Source organism: Heterodontus francisci, chromosome 48 (assembly GCF_036365525.1).
Source record: "Heterodontus francisci isolate sHetFra1 chromosome 48, sHetFra1.hap1, whole genome shotgun sequence".
NCBI classification, from domain to species: Eukaryota; Metazoa; Chordata; class Chondrichthyes; order Heterodontiformes; family Heterodontidae; genus Heterodontus; species Heterodontus francisci.
The window spans coordinates 9896982-9909970 of NC_090418.1; the positions used below are offsets into that span (position 1 = coordinate 9896982).

Genomic DNA, 12989 nt, shown 5'->3' on the forward strand with positions numbered 1-12989 from the left:
GGAGTTAGATATAGCTCTTGGGTTTAAAGGGATTAAAGGGTATGGGGCGAAAGCGGGAACAGGTTACCGAGTTGGATGATCAGCCATGATCATAATGAATGGCGGAGCGGGCTCGAAGGGCTGAATGGTCTACTCCTCCTATTTTCCATGTTTCTATAAATTGGCTGCTGCGTTTCCTACACCAAAGAGTACTTCATTGTCTGTGGAGTGCTTTGGGACGTCCTGAGGTCACGAAAGGCGCTATCTAAATGCAAGTCCTTAACGCAGTCTGCTTCAAGCTCTGAATAATTATTTAAAGTCGTATGAATGGTTTCTATGGGTAATTAAAATTGACGGCCCTGATCGGCGACCTGACCATGACTGTGGGAGTGGAAATAGCCAAACCACATCGCAATGACTTGCACTCAATCCTCCAAAACAACAACAGATCTTTAACCAAATCTCCATAATCAGGCGGGATTAATATGTTCACTAACCTCTAGAATAATTTCCGGCCAGGCTGCTTTCTCAGCCTTTGCCCATCTGCTGCTGAAACCCACATCCCATGCCTTTGTTACTTCCCAAACGCAACTATTCCGATGTTCTCCTGACTGGCTGACCTCCCAGCTTCTGTAAACTTCAGCCGTCCTCCCTGTGCCCTTACTCGCACCGAATCCCGTTCGCCCATCACCCACTGTGCTCGCTAACCTACATTGACTTCCACTGCCTCTGTTTTAAAAATTCTCCGCATTGTCTTCAAATCCCTCCCATGGCCTCATCGCCGCCCCCCCCCCATCTCTCAAAGCTCCTCCAGTCCTACAACCCTCCGAGATCTCTGCGCTCCTCCAAATCTGCCCTCTTGTGCATCCCCCAATTTCCATCGCTCCGCCCTTGGCGGCCAGGCCTTCAGCTGCCTGGGGCCCTAAGCTCTGGAATTCCCTCCCTAAACCTCTCCGCCTCTCTGTCCTCCTCCTTAAAGCTGACCTCTTTGACCAAGCTTTAGATCTCCTGTTGACCCCTAAATTCTACTCCAAAGCCTCTCCACTGTTCTGCTGAGTGGGACTGCACATACCTTGTTTCATTGATCCTGTCATAGCTAGAGAATCACCTGCAATGGCTTCTTTGCTTACTCCCACACTATTACCTCAGGGTGTTCTTCCCCCCCCCCCCCCCCCCCCACCCCCCATGGATCTATCCATGGCCTCCCCCTCTTTCTCATCTCCGTGCTGCCCCTCTAAAATCATGGCATCACTTTCCATATATACATTGACCGTACCCAGACCTCTGTTGGCCTCTCCTCCATCCCTCAATTATCTGTCCAATATGAGCAGAAATTTCCTCCCAGTTAAGTATTGGGAAGACCGAAGCTATTGTCTTCAGTCCCCGTCACAAGCTCTGTTCCCTAGCCACCGACTCCATCCCTCTCCCTGGCAACTGTCTAACGTTGAACCAGATTGTTTGCAACCTTGGTGTTATTTTTGACCCCAAGATGAGTTTCCTACCACATAACCATGCCATCACTGAAACAATGGGTTTGTTTCTAGGAGGGTAGAATTTCAGTTTTGGGGCGAGAAGCTGGAGGTCCCACACTAGCGTTCTGGAGTTAAACAAAGGTAATTATATAGGCATGAGGACAGATTTGGTCCTAGTGGACTGGGCAGGAAGACTACAAGGTAGGACAGTTGGTGAGCAGTGGCAGATGTTTAAGGAGATGTTCAATTTATCCCAACTAAAATATATTCCAGAGGGGAAGAAAGATTCTATGAGGGGGAAAAAACATCTATGGCTAAGCAAGGAAGTTAAGGATAACATAAAGACAAAAACTAAGGCATACCATATTGCAAAGGCCAGTGGCAGGCTGGAAGATTGGGAAAATTATAAATATCAACAAAGGGTTACTAAAAAAGTAATAAAAAGAGCAAAGGTAAATTATGAAAGAAAACTAGCACAAAATATAAAAACGGATAGCAAAAGCCTCTATAAGCATATAAAAGGGAAGAGAGTAGCTAAAGTGAATGTTAGTCCATTGGAGGATGAGACGGGGGAGTTAATAGAGGGGAACACAGAAATGGCAGAGACACTAAATCAGTATTTTGCTTCAGTTTTCACGGTGGAGGACACTAGTACCATCCCAATAGTACCAGGTTATAGAAAGGGAGGAACTTGGAACAATCATCATCACTAGGGAAAAAGTACTGAGCAAACTATTGGGGTTGAAGGCAGACAAGTCCCCAGGGCCTGATGGCCTACATCCTAGGGTCTTAAAGGAAGTGGCAGCGGAGATAATGGATCCGTTGGTTATAATATTCCAAAATTCTCTGGGTACGGGAAAGGTTCCAGCAGATTGGGAAAAAAGCTAATGTAACGCCCTTATTCAAAAAGAAGAGGGAGGCAGAAAGTAGGAAACTACAGACCAGTTAGTTTAACATCTGTCGTTGGGAAATGGTTAGAATCCATTATTAAGGAAGTAATAACAGGACATTTAGAAAGTCAAAACGCAATCCGTCAGAGTCAGCATGGTTTTATGAAGGGTAAATCGTGTTTGACTAATTTGCTAGAGTTCTTCGAAGCTGTAACAAGTAAAGTGGATAAAGGGGATCCTGTAGATGTAGTATATCTGGACTTCCAGAAGGCATTTGATAAGGTGCCGCACAAAAGGTTAATACACAAGGTAAAATCGCATGGGGTTAGGGGCAATTTATTAGCTTGGGCAGAGGATTGGCGAACCAACAGAAAATAGAGAGTCGGGATAAATGGGTCGTTTTCTAGTTGGCAAGATGTAACTAGTGGGGTGCCGCAGGGTTCGGTCCTCGTGCCCCAACTATTTACAATCTATATAAATGACTTGGATGCAGGGATAGAAGGTACTATAGAGAAATTTGCAGATGACACTAAAATAGGTGGGACAGTAAGTTGCAGTAAAGAAATGAGAAATCTACAAATGGATATGGGTAGGTTAGATAAATGGGCCAAAATTTGGCAGATGGATTTTAGCATGAATAAGTGTGAGGTTATCCATTTTGGTCGGAAGAATAGAAAGGCAAATTATTATCTAAATGGAGAGAAACTTCAGAGTGCTTCGGTGCAGAGGGATCTGGGTGCCCTCGTGCATGAATTGCAGAAAACTAGTATGCAGGTACAGCAGGTAATAAGGAAGGCAAATGGAATTTTGGCATTTATTGCTAAAGGAATAGAATATAAAAGTAGGGAAGTGTTGCTGCAACTGTACAAGGCATTGGTGAGACAGCACCCGGAGTATTGCGTACACATTTGGTCCCCTTACTTGAGAAAGGATGTAGTTGCATTGGAGGCAGTTCAGAGGAGGTTCACTAGATTGATTCCAGAGATGAGGGGTTTAGTTTAGTTTAGAGATACAGCACTGAAACAGGTCCTTCGGCCCATCGAGTCTGTGCCGACCATCAACCACCCATTTTATACTAATCCTACACTAATCCCATATACCACATCCCACCTGTCCCTATATTTCCCTACCACCTACCTATACTAGGGGCAATTTATAATGGTCAATTTACCTACCAACCTGCAAGTCTTTTGGCTGTGGGAGGAAACCGGAGCACCCGGAGGAAACCCACGCAGACACAGGGAGAACTTGCAAACTCCACACAGGCAGCACCCAGAATTGAACCCGGGTCGCTGGAGCTGTAAGGCTGCGGTGCTAACCACTGCGCCACTGTGCCGCCCACTGTGTCTTATGAAGAGAGATTGAGCAGTTTAGGCCTTTACTGTCTAGTGTTTAGAAGAATGAGAGGAGATCTAATTGAGGTATATAAGATTATTAAGGGGATTGACAAAGTAGACATAGAGAGGATGTTTCCTCTTGTGGGGCAATCTAGAATGAGAGGTCATAGTTTTAGGATAAGGGGTAGCAGATTTAAAACCAAGATGAGGAGAAATTACTTCTCTCAAAGGGTCGTGAGTCTGTGGAATTCACTACCCCAGAGTGCGGTGGATGCCAGGACATTGGGTAAATTTAAGGAGGAGATAGACAGATTTTTAATTAGAAATGGGTTGAAGGGTTATGGAGAACGGGCAGGAAAGTGAAGTTGAGGCCAAGATGAGATCAGCCATGATCATATTGAATGGTGGAGCAGGCTCGAGGGGCTGAATTACCTACTCCTGCTCCTAGTTCTTATGGAAAGTAGAGAAGTTATGTAAATTCCTATCGAACCTTGCTTAGATCATACTGGGAATATGGTACACAGTTCTGGTCTCCATATATTAAGAAGGATGTAGAGGCACTGGAGAAGGTGCATAGAGTATTCACTAGAATTAAAGCAGATATAATTTCTCAGTTCTATCAGGCAAGATTGAACAGGCTGGGGCTCTTTTCTCTAGAAAAGACTGAGGGGGTGACCTGATGGAGGGCTTTAAGATTATGAAGGGGTTTGGTAAGATAATCATAGCGAAGATGTTTCTAGCTGTGGCTCTGTTGGTAATACTGATGCCTCTGAGTTTCAAGGTTCCAGGTTCAAGTCCCACTCCAGGGCTTGAGTGCAAAATCCAGGCTGACACTCCCAGTGTAGTTCTGAGGGAGTGCTGCACTCGGAGATGCCGTCTTTCGGGTGAGATGTTAAACTGAGGCTCCATCTCCCCACTTGGGTGGATATAAAAGATCCCAGGGCACTATTTTGAAGACAAGCGGGGGTTGGGAGGTTTTCCCCAGTGTCCTGGGGCCAATATTTATCCTTCTAACAATCATCACTAAAATGCAATTGATCTGGTCGATGTCACATTGCTGTTTATGGGAGCTTGCTGTGCGCATACTGGCTCCTGCTTTTCCTGCATTACAGCGGTGACTTTAAAAAATACTTTAATTGTTGTGAAGCACTTGGAGACGTCTAGTGATCATGAAAGGTGCTATATAAATGCATGTCTTTTTGTTTTGTGTTGGGGAGACCAGAACTAGGGGGCCATCAATATAAGACAGTCAGTAATAAATCCAATCGGGAATTCAGGAGAAACTTCTTTATCCAGAGAGTGGTGAGAATGTGGAACTCGCTCCCACAGGGAGTGGTTGAGGTGAATAGTGTCGATACATTTGAAGGAAAGCTGGATAAACACATGAGGGAGAAAGGAATAGAAGGATATGCTGATAGGGTGAGAGGGTTGAGGGGGGGGGCTCAACTGGAGCATAAACATTGGCATGGACAGCTGGGCTGAATGGAAACTGCATTTGTTACTGATCAGCCCAGTACAAACTCTCCTTGTAATAAGGATGTCTCTGGAGAGGATCTTACAGGGGTGTATTACAAAGTATTTACAGCATGAAACTGGCCATTCAACACGATAGGTCCACACTAGGTCCGTATGATCCTCCTTCCACCCTTCTTCAATTCATCCCATCAGCACGAAGGAAAACATCCTCTCAGCGTCTACCCTGTCAAGCCCCCTCAGAGTCATATATGCTTCAACAATATCACCTCTCATTCATCTAAACTCCAGTGAGTAGAGGCCCAATCTGTCCTCATAAGACAACCCCTTCATCCCAGGAATCAGCCCAGTGAACCTTCTCTGAAGTGCCTCCAATGCAAATATGTCCCTCCTTAAGTAAGGAGACCAAAATTACACCGTACTCTAGGTGTGGTCTCCCCAATGCCCTGTACTGTTGTAGCAAGACGTCCCTACTTTTATACTCCATCCCCTTTGCAATAAAGACCAACATTCCATTTGTCTTCCTGCTTACTTGCTGTACCTGCATGCTGACTTTTTTGTGATTCGTGTACGAGGACACCCAGATCCCTCTGTACCTGCAGCATTCTGCAGTCTCTCCCCATTTAAATAATACATTGCTTTTCTATTCTTCCTGCCAAAGTGGGCAACCTCACATTTTCCCACGCCATAAGACATCTGCCACTCGATCAACCTATCTATATTTGTATATTTCAGTTTGTGCGTTGCAGAGTTCACTGTTCCTTTTCGGTAATTATTAACGGAAAGCGACAGTGTCGTTGAGCTGCCTTTTAAAAAAATTCCTGCAAATTTTAAGGAGCCGTGCCATGTTTGCTTAAACTGCGATGGCGAAATCCAGTGAATTGGGCATGTGATATTTTCACCGGACTTTCGGTTAACGTGCGGTGGGAGTGCGAAAGTTCTCATACTGCACTTGTTCGAGAGGTGTAACAACAGCCAGCAGTACAAATATAGATTTCTGCTTTCTGAGCCGGGGTTGAGAGTCTAAGGAGGGTGTTTTCAGCTTGCTAACACTGAGGTTAAAGCACTAGTGCTGGCTGTGCCTTCAGCTCCCTGGACTGTAAATTCAGGAATTCCTCCCCCCTCCTCCTGCCTCACCCTCCTTTCTAAGTCACCTCTTAAAACCTACCTCTTTGACCAAGCTTTTGGTCACCTCCCGATATATCTCCCAATGTGGCTCGGTGTCCAGTTTTGTTTGATAACGCCCCTGTGAAGTACCTTGGGGCATTTTTTGCGATGTTAGAGGTGCTATATAAATGCAAGTTGTTGTTGAGTTTGAGCCTTTCATTGACGACGCTGACTTGCTAACTTTTTAAAAATTAAATCTCTCCAGGTAATTCGGGTGCTCGCATCGAATAGTGTGAGCTGAGGGAGCTTTAGTGACCGGATCTCCCCTCCCCTCCCCTCTCCCTCTCCCTCTCCCTCCCCCACCCCCCCCCCCTCCCCCCACCCCTCCTGCCCCAGGATGCCGCCCCGTCCCTCCTCGGGAGAGCTATGGGGCCTCCACTTGATGCCCCCCCGCATCCTGGTGGACTGCTGCCTGCCCAACGGGATGATCGTCACACTGGAGTGCCTGCGAGAGGCCACGCTGATCAGCATCAAACACGAGCTCTTCCGGGAATCTCGCAAGTACCCGCTCTTCCACCTCCTGCAGGTTAGTCGCTCGGAGCAGGGCGGGTGGGTGGGGCGGGGGGGGGGGGGGGAGGGGTTTGTGGGGAGTGCCTCCCGCGCATCATGGACCGCGAGCCCCTTGCCTGGGGGTAGGGTTCCATCACTCTCCAGTATCTTGGCGGGGTGTCCGGTTGCCTGCACAGGGAGACACCGCCCTTATCCATCCACGCACATGTTGATTGAATGATGGTTGTCAGCTGTGGCTCAGTGGGTAGCACTCTCGCCTCTGAGCCAGAAGCTTGTGGGTTCAAACCCAACTCTAGAGACTCGAGTGCGTAACCTAGGTCGAGACTCCCAGCGAAGGAGGGCAGCACTTTCGGACATGACGTCTCTCAGCTGAGACGTGAAGCAGAGGTGCCATCTACCCCCTCGGCTGGGCGTAAAAGATCCTGTGACGCGATTTTGAAGAGTAGGGGGAAGAGGCAGGTGTCAGTAAAAGTGACCGTGAAGGAGAAGCCGTGAAACCCGTCTGGTTCGCTAACACCCTTTTAAGATGGGAACCTGTCATCCTTACCGGGTCGGGTCTATAATGTGACTCCAGTCCCAATGGGGTTGACTCCTAACTGCCCTTAGAAATGGACCTGTTGAGCTACTGTTGGGTCAAAACCGCCACCAGAGGTTCAAGGAGAAGGTCCACCACCACGTTCTCAGGGTAATTAGGAACTGGCAATAAAACTGGCCTTGCCAGGAATGCTCGTGTGAGCTGGGTTGCCAAGTCACCAGTGGTCAGATGGCCAATGGCTCTTTGACCCTTGTGAGCTGGGCTGCCAAGTCCCCAGTGGTCAGATGGCCAATGGCTCTTTGACCCTTGTGAGCTGGGCTGCCAAGTCCCCAGTGGTCAGATGGCCAATGGCTCTTTGACCCTTGTGAGCTGGGCTGCCAAGTCCCCAGTGGTCAGATGGCCAATGGCTCTTTGAGCAGCTGGCGAAAAGCTGCTGGATCATCCATCATTGGCCTACTCCCCTAGTACGGCTCGCTGTATGTTTACTTCACCGTGCAAGCATCTCTTCTCCTGCAGGATGAGTCCTCGTATATCTTTGTGGGAGTAACGCAGGAGGCGGAGAGAGAAGAATTCTACGATGAGACGAGGAGACTCTGTGACCTGAGGCTGTTCCAGCCCCTCCTTAAAGTGATTGAACCAGTAGGCAACAGAGAGGAGAAAATCCTCAACCGGGAGATAGGTGAGTGTTGATGTCACCGTCACCATCTGCAAACCACGTTGTGTAGAATTACATCAAATTTGCAACAGAAGCAGGCCATTCGGCCCATCTGCTCCACGCTGGTGTTTATGCTACACACGAGCCTCCTCCCACCCCTGCTTCAGCTCACCCTATCAGCATATCCTTCTGTTCACCTCAACCACTCCCTGTGGGAGCGAGTTCCACATTCTCACCACTCTCTGGGTGAAGAAGTTTCTCCTGAATTCCCCATTGGATTTATTAGTGACTGTCTTATATTGATGACCCCCTAGTTCTGGTCTCCCCCCACAGGTGGAAACATCTACCCTACTGAATCCCTTCCTCATTTTCAAGACCTCTATCAGGTCACCCCTCAGCCTTCTCTGAGAAAAGAACCCCAGCCCGTTCAATCTTTGCTGATGGTTGGAACCTCTCCGTTCCGGTATCTTCCTTGTAAAATTGCACAATCCTCATAGAAAATAATAGTGATTGTTTCATTGCATTCTGTGCTTCCCTGTGTGTATTTTAATGTACTCCCTTGGGTGAATTAATGTCCAGTCTGTTCTTAGTGCAGATTTTACTGGGTTAACACCTCCATTAACGTAGCACAGAGAAGGCTAGAGGGAGATTTGCTGGGGTTTTTGTTTTAAATCACACAGGGTGTGAGTAGGGAGAGAATGTTTCTTTTGATTGGGGAATCAGTGATGAAGTAGTCACCAATTTAAAATCCTCAGAGTGAGGAGAGATTTCTTGTCACAGAGGGTTGTTGGAGCAGGGAATGGTTTACCACAGGGAGGGATTGATGCCTGCGATTCTTGCATCTTTTAAGGGAAAGTTGGATAAATAGTTGAAGCCGTGGAAGATACAGGGATAGGGAGAGATAGTGGGGTATTGGGATTAGTTTGGGATTGTCGGAGGGCTGGCACAGCATCGATGGGCCAAGTAGCCTCCTCCATGCTGGAATTTTCTGTGATTCTCTGAATGAAAGTGACGGAAATTGACGGAAGGCGTTAAGCCACTGGTGGTGATTCAGTGCGTCTGCGTCGGGGATGGGGAATCCCAAGAGTTCAGGCGGGCACTACCAACTCATTCCCTGACAGTTAAACAAATGGTTGGGTAATTGGAGCAGGGGCAGTGGGTATCTCCCCCCCCCCCCCCCCCCCCCCACTCTCCAGCCTTTGCCTGCCGTGTGATTAAAGGTAACAGCCAGTGTAGCACGGAAGGTGAAAACCCTGCCAAGCCGCCCGTCCTTGCTGGAAATTGTGGGGCAGGGGCCATGTTATCGGGCTGGGCGTGATGGTCTTGATGGACGAATATCCAATGACACATCATCGTTCAGGCTCGCCTACGGCGATCTGCCGGTCGGGCCGTGTACTGCCAGGTGGCTGTTTCCGTTCAACCTCCTTCCGTCTGTGGTTCACAACAGCACGTGAGTGAGCACGGAGCTTGAGCTCAAAAATCCAGGCCGACTCTCCCGGTGGCAGTACTGAGGGAGACTTTCAGACGAGGCCGTGTCTGCCCTGGCAGGTGGACTTTAAAAATTTCCCAAGATCCTATTAAAAAGAACAGGGGCCAATATTTATCCCTTGATTTAACATCATTAAAGTAGATGGTCTGATCATAATCACGTTGCTGTTTATGGGAGCTTGCTGTGTACAAATTGCCATGTTTCCTACACTAGGACTACACTTCATTTCTATAAAGCGCTTTGAGAGGCGCTATACAAATGCAACTCTTTTATTTTACCTGATGGTGGAGTATACAGCACAGTCTTTATTGACTACAGCATAACGATCCATCTGTGTACCGAGAGGGAGAGAAACAAAAGCTGCTATCATTCTTGTTTTCCGAAGAATTATTGCAAACCGTGTTCCTTTTATGCACCATATTTCTCCCACATCGGAGTTACTTGTCACAGATAATTATGCTCCTGTTCCCAAATCCTTCGAAAATAGCCAGACTTTCTAACCTGACTGTTCTTCACCAGTTTGAAGAACGGCCTTTATTAACTGCTGTCTTTCTATGTTCTCGTTTAATTGATGCCTAGAATTGTTACTCTAGGCCCTAATCACTCACGGCTGATGTCATTGCTGTCACTTCGAAAAGCATTTGTGCAAGAGAGTATTCGAAGAGAGGCTATGTTTTGCGTCTTGCAACGTTTCAAAGCCATCCTGTTTGTCCTGGAGTGTCTGTTGCTGCACGACACAAAGATGTTTGCCTGCAAAATCCGTAACTTCCCCCACATGCCCAGTGTGTTCAGCAGTGGCCCAGTGTGAGGGGGTGGAGGGGAGGGGAGGGGAGGGCAGGGCGTGACGGGAGAAACCCATGCCTAACTGTGTCCTCCCTGATCCCCAGGGTTTGCGATTGGAATGCCGATCTGCGAGTTTGAGCTGGTGAAGGACTCCGAGGTGCAGGACTTCCGGCGCAACATTCTGAACGTCTGCAAGGAAGCCGTGGAACTGCGAGACGCCAACGGGCCTCAGAGCCAGTCCCTGTACGTCTACCCTCCCAACGTGGAATCCACGGCCGACCTGCCCAAGCACATCTACAACAAGCTGGATAAAGGTGAGTCAGGGAATGGGGGTGGGGCGGGAGAGGGTCGGCCCGCCAGCGTGATGCACCCGGGCTAACCCAGCCATGTTACCGAGTCGTGTCAGAGAGTGAGGACGGGGCCCGACTTAACTCTTCGAATGTTGCGGCACAGGAGGAGGTCGGACGTGCCTCACAGCTGAGACCCTGGCTTCCCCCCCCCTCCCACCCCGTTCCCCCCCCCCCCCCCCCCCCCGCCCCCCGTCCCCCCCCACCACCACCTTCGGGTGGATGTAAAAGATTGCATGGGACTTCTTTGAAAAAGAACAGTGGGGCCAATAGTTGCCCCTCAACCACTTTTTCACAAAAAAACGAAAAGGTTTGATCATGATCACGTTGCTGCTTGTGGGATCTTGCTGTGCACAAATCGGCTGCTACGTTTCCTACATTACAGTGACTGACCACCTCAGAAATGTACTTCATTGGCTGTAAAGTGCTTTGGGACATCCTGAGGTTGTGAATGGTGCTACATAAATGCATTCTTTACGAGGATGGGGTCTATTGTATAAGCCGGGTTTCACCCACGTGACAGTGGCCTGAGCGCTGGTTGACTGCTTTGCCCTTGATGAGAATTTACTCGGACACCGTGGGGTCCCTTTTATAAAAAAAAAAAATGTCACAGGAAAAACAGCAAGGGATACTTTTTCCCTTTCGCACTGTTAGGATGTGGAATACCCATCCTGAAACTGCGAGGGAAACCGAGTACACAGGGTGTGAGGGGTGGCAAAGTATTGAGAAAGGGGAGGTTTTAAGAGTATGGGGGAATGGGAGTAAAGGGGGAGCAGTTTCAGAGAGTGAGTACAGGGGGAGAGAGCTCTCTCACAGGCCCTGCACAGGGAAGATGGGCCAGATGGGGGGGGTCGAGTGGGGATTCAGTGCCATGGCACAGTGTGGCGAGTTATTTTAGAGGGAGGGAATGGGGGAGAAGGGCTGAACAGCCTCTTGCTGTGCTGTAACACTCTTATGATCCTGTATCCTAAGTTTAAAAATTCGGGCAAATATTCCCAAATTCTCCAAGCACCAAAACAGGGACTATCGGTTTCCAAAGCTGGGCAGCTGTCAGCTTTGTCCTGTTCACGGGTCAACTGTTCAGTCCCTGGTTCGAGACCGAGCTGTTAATTTGATTTCCTGACCTGGGATGTTTTGACTTCCCGCCTCCACCACCCCTCCCCCCCCCCCCCCCCACAAAATTTGCAGGCCGCATCATCGTGACAATCTGGGTGATCGTCTCGCCCACCAACGACAAGCAGAAGTACACACTCAAGATCCCCCACGACTACATGCCGGAGCAAGTGATCGCGGAGGCCATCCGCAAAAAAACCAGGAGCATGCACCTCTCCCTGGAGCAGCTGAAGCTTTGCGTGCAGGAATATCAGGGCAAGTACATCCTGAAGGTGTGCGGCTGTGACGAGTACTTACTGGAGAAGTATCCCATCAGTCAGTACAAGGTGAGCAGCTTGACGCGTCCCTCCTTCCCACCCCAACCCCAACCCCAACACTGCAATCCTGCTTCTCACAAGCCAGAGTATTGGTGCTGCAATGTTGCAGCCCCTGTGCTCCCAGCACAAGATAGCGGAATTATCCCAAAGGATGCAATGCACAGTTGTGGCTATCTGGCAACCAGCACTACAGGGACATTTAGATTTGGCGCAGGTTGTTGCCTGTCCCAAATCCCCACCTTGTAATTATAGCGCAAACTTTAGTGTTATTGCCTCCAGAAGGATTCTAATATTAGATGGCTACTGCTTCTGGTTATAAACCTGTGAATTGCGTACACCTAAGGGGATTGGCAGCAGCTGTTAGTCTTTTGCAGGCGTCCATACTTTCCCATATTGACGGGTGATCCACAAAGAACAGTTGTAGCCTTAACCGCCCCCCTCCTCCTCTTCCCCCCGCCCCCTGCTGAGGGATTGATTCCAGGCATCAAAGGCTATCCCTTGTCCAAGACCGGATCCGTAGGAGAAGGCAGACGGGGCGTAACTGGGTGGGCTTTGGAGACTTTGGGTGGAACCCCCATTCGATGCCGCGCTGACCTCTATATTTTTAAAGAGAGGAAGGAGTGCAGCTGTCAGAGGGTTCACCTCCGCGGCGTCCCCGCACACCAGATTAGGTAACCGGGCGGAGGTTAGAAAAGTAAACACCCGCCGGTGGGATGGTGGTGGCAAAGCGCGAGGTCAAGGCGGAAACTCCAGCGTGTCAGTGCGCACCCTGCGCCGCAGTCCTCTCAGTGACTGATATCGCAATCCATCGTGGATTGCCACCTGTGCATGCTTGTTCTCCGATGCAAAGTGCTGTTAAATCGTTGGGCGTTGGCATCGGTAACATTAAGGGCGGTCGAAGCAGAGTTGACCAGTGACACCA

At 48.9% G+C, this 12989-nt stretch overlaps 1 protein-coding gene across 1 annotated transcript in view; it reads left to right on the forward strand.

The window, feature by feature from the left end:
* LOC137357428 (phosphatidylinositol 4,5-bisphosphate 3-kinase catalytic subunit alpha isoform-like) overlaps nt 1-12989 on the forward strand; it is a 62928-nt gene that overhangs the window by 17621 nt on the left and 32318 nt on the right. The window contains exons 2-5 of the mRNA XM_068023774.1: nt 6524-6844; nt 7880-8042; nt 10395-10604; nt 11826-12076. Of these exons, the coding sequence (XP_067879875.1) occupies nt 6656-6844; nt 7880-8042; nt 10395-10604; nt 11826-12076 (813 nt within the window). The 5' untranslated portion in view covers nt 6524-6655. The remainder of the gene's footprint in view (nt 1-6523; nt 6845-7879; nt 8043-10394; nt 10605-11825; nt 12077-12989) is intronic.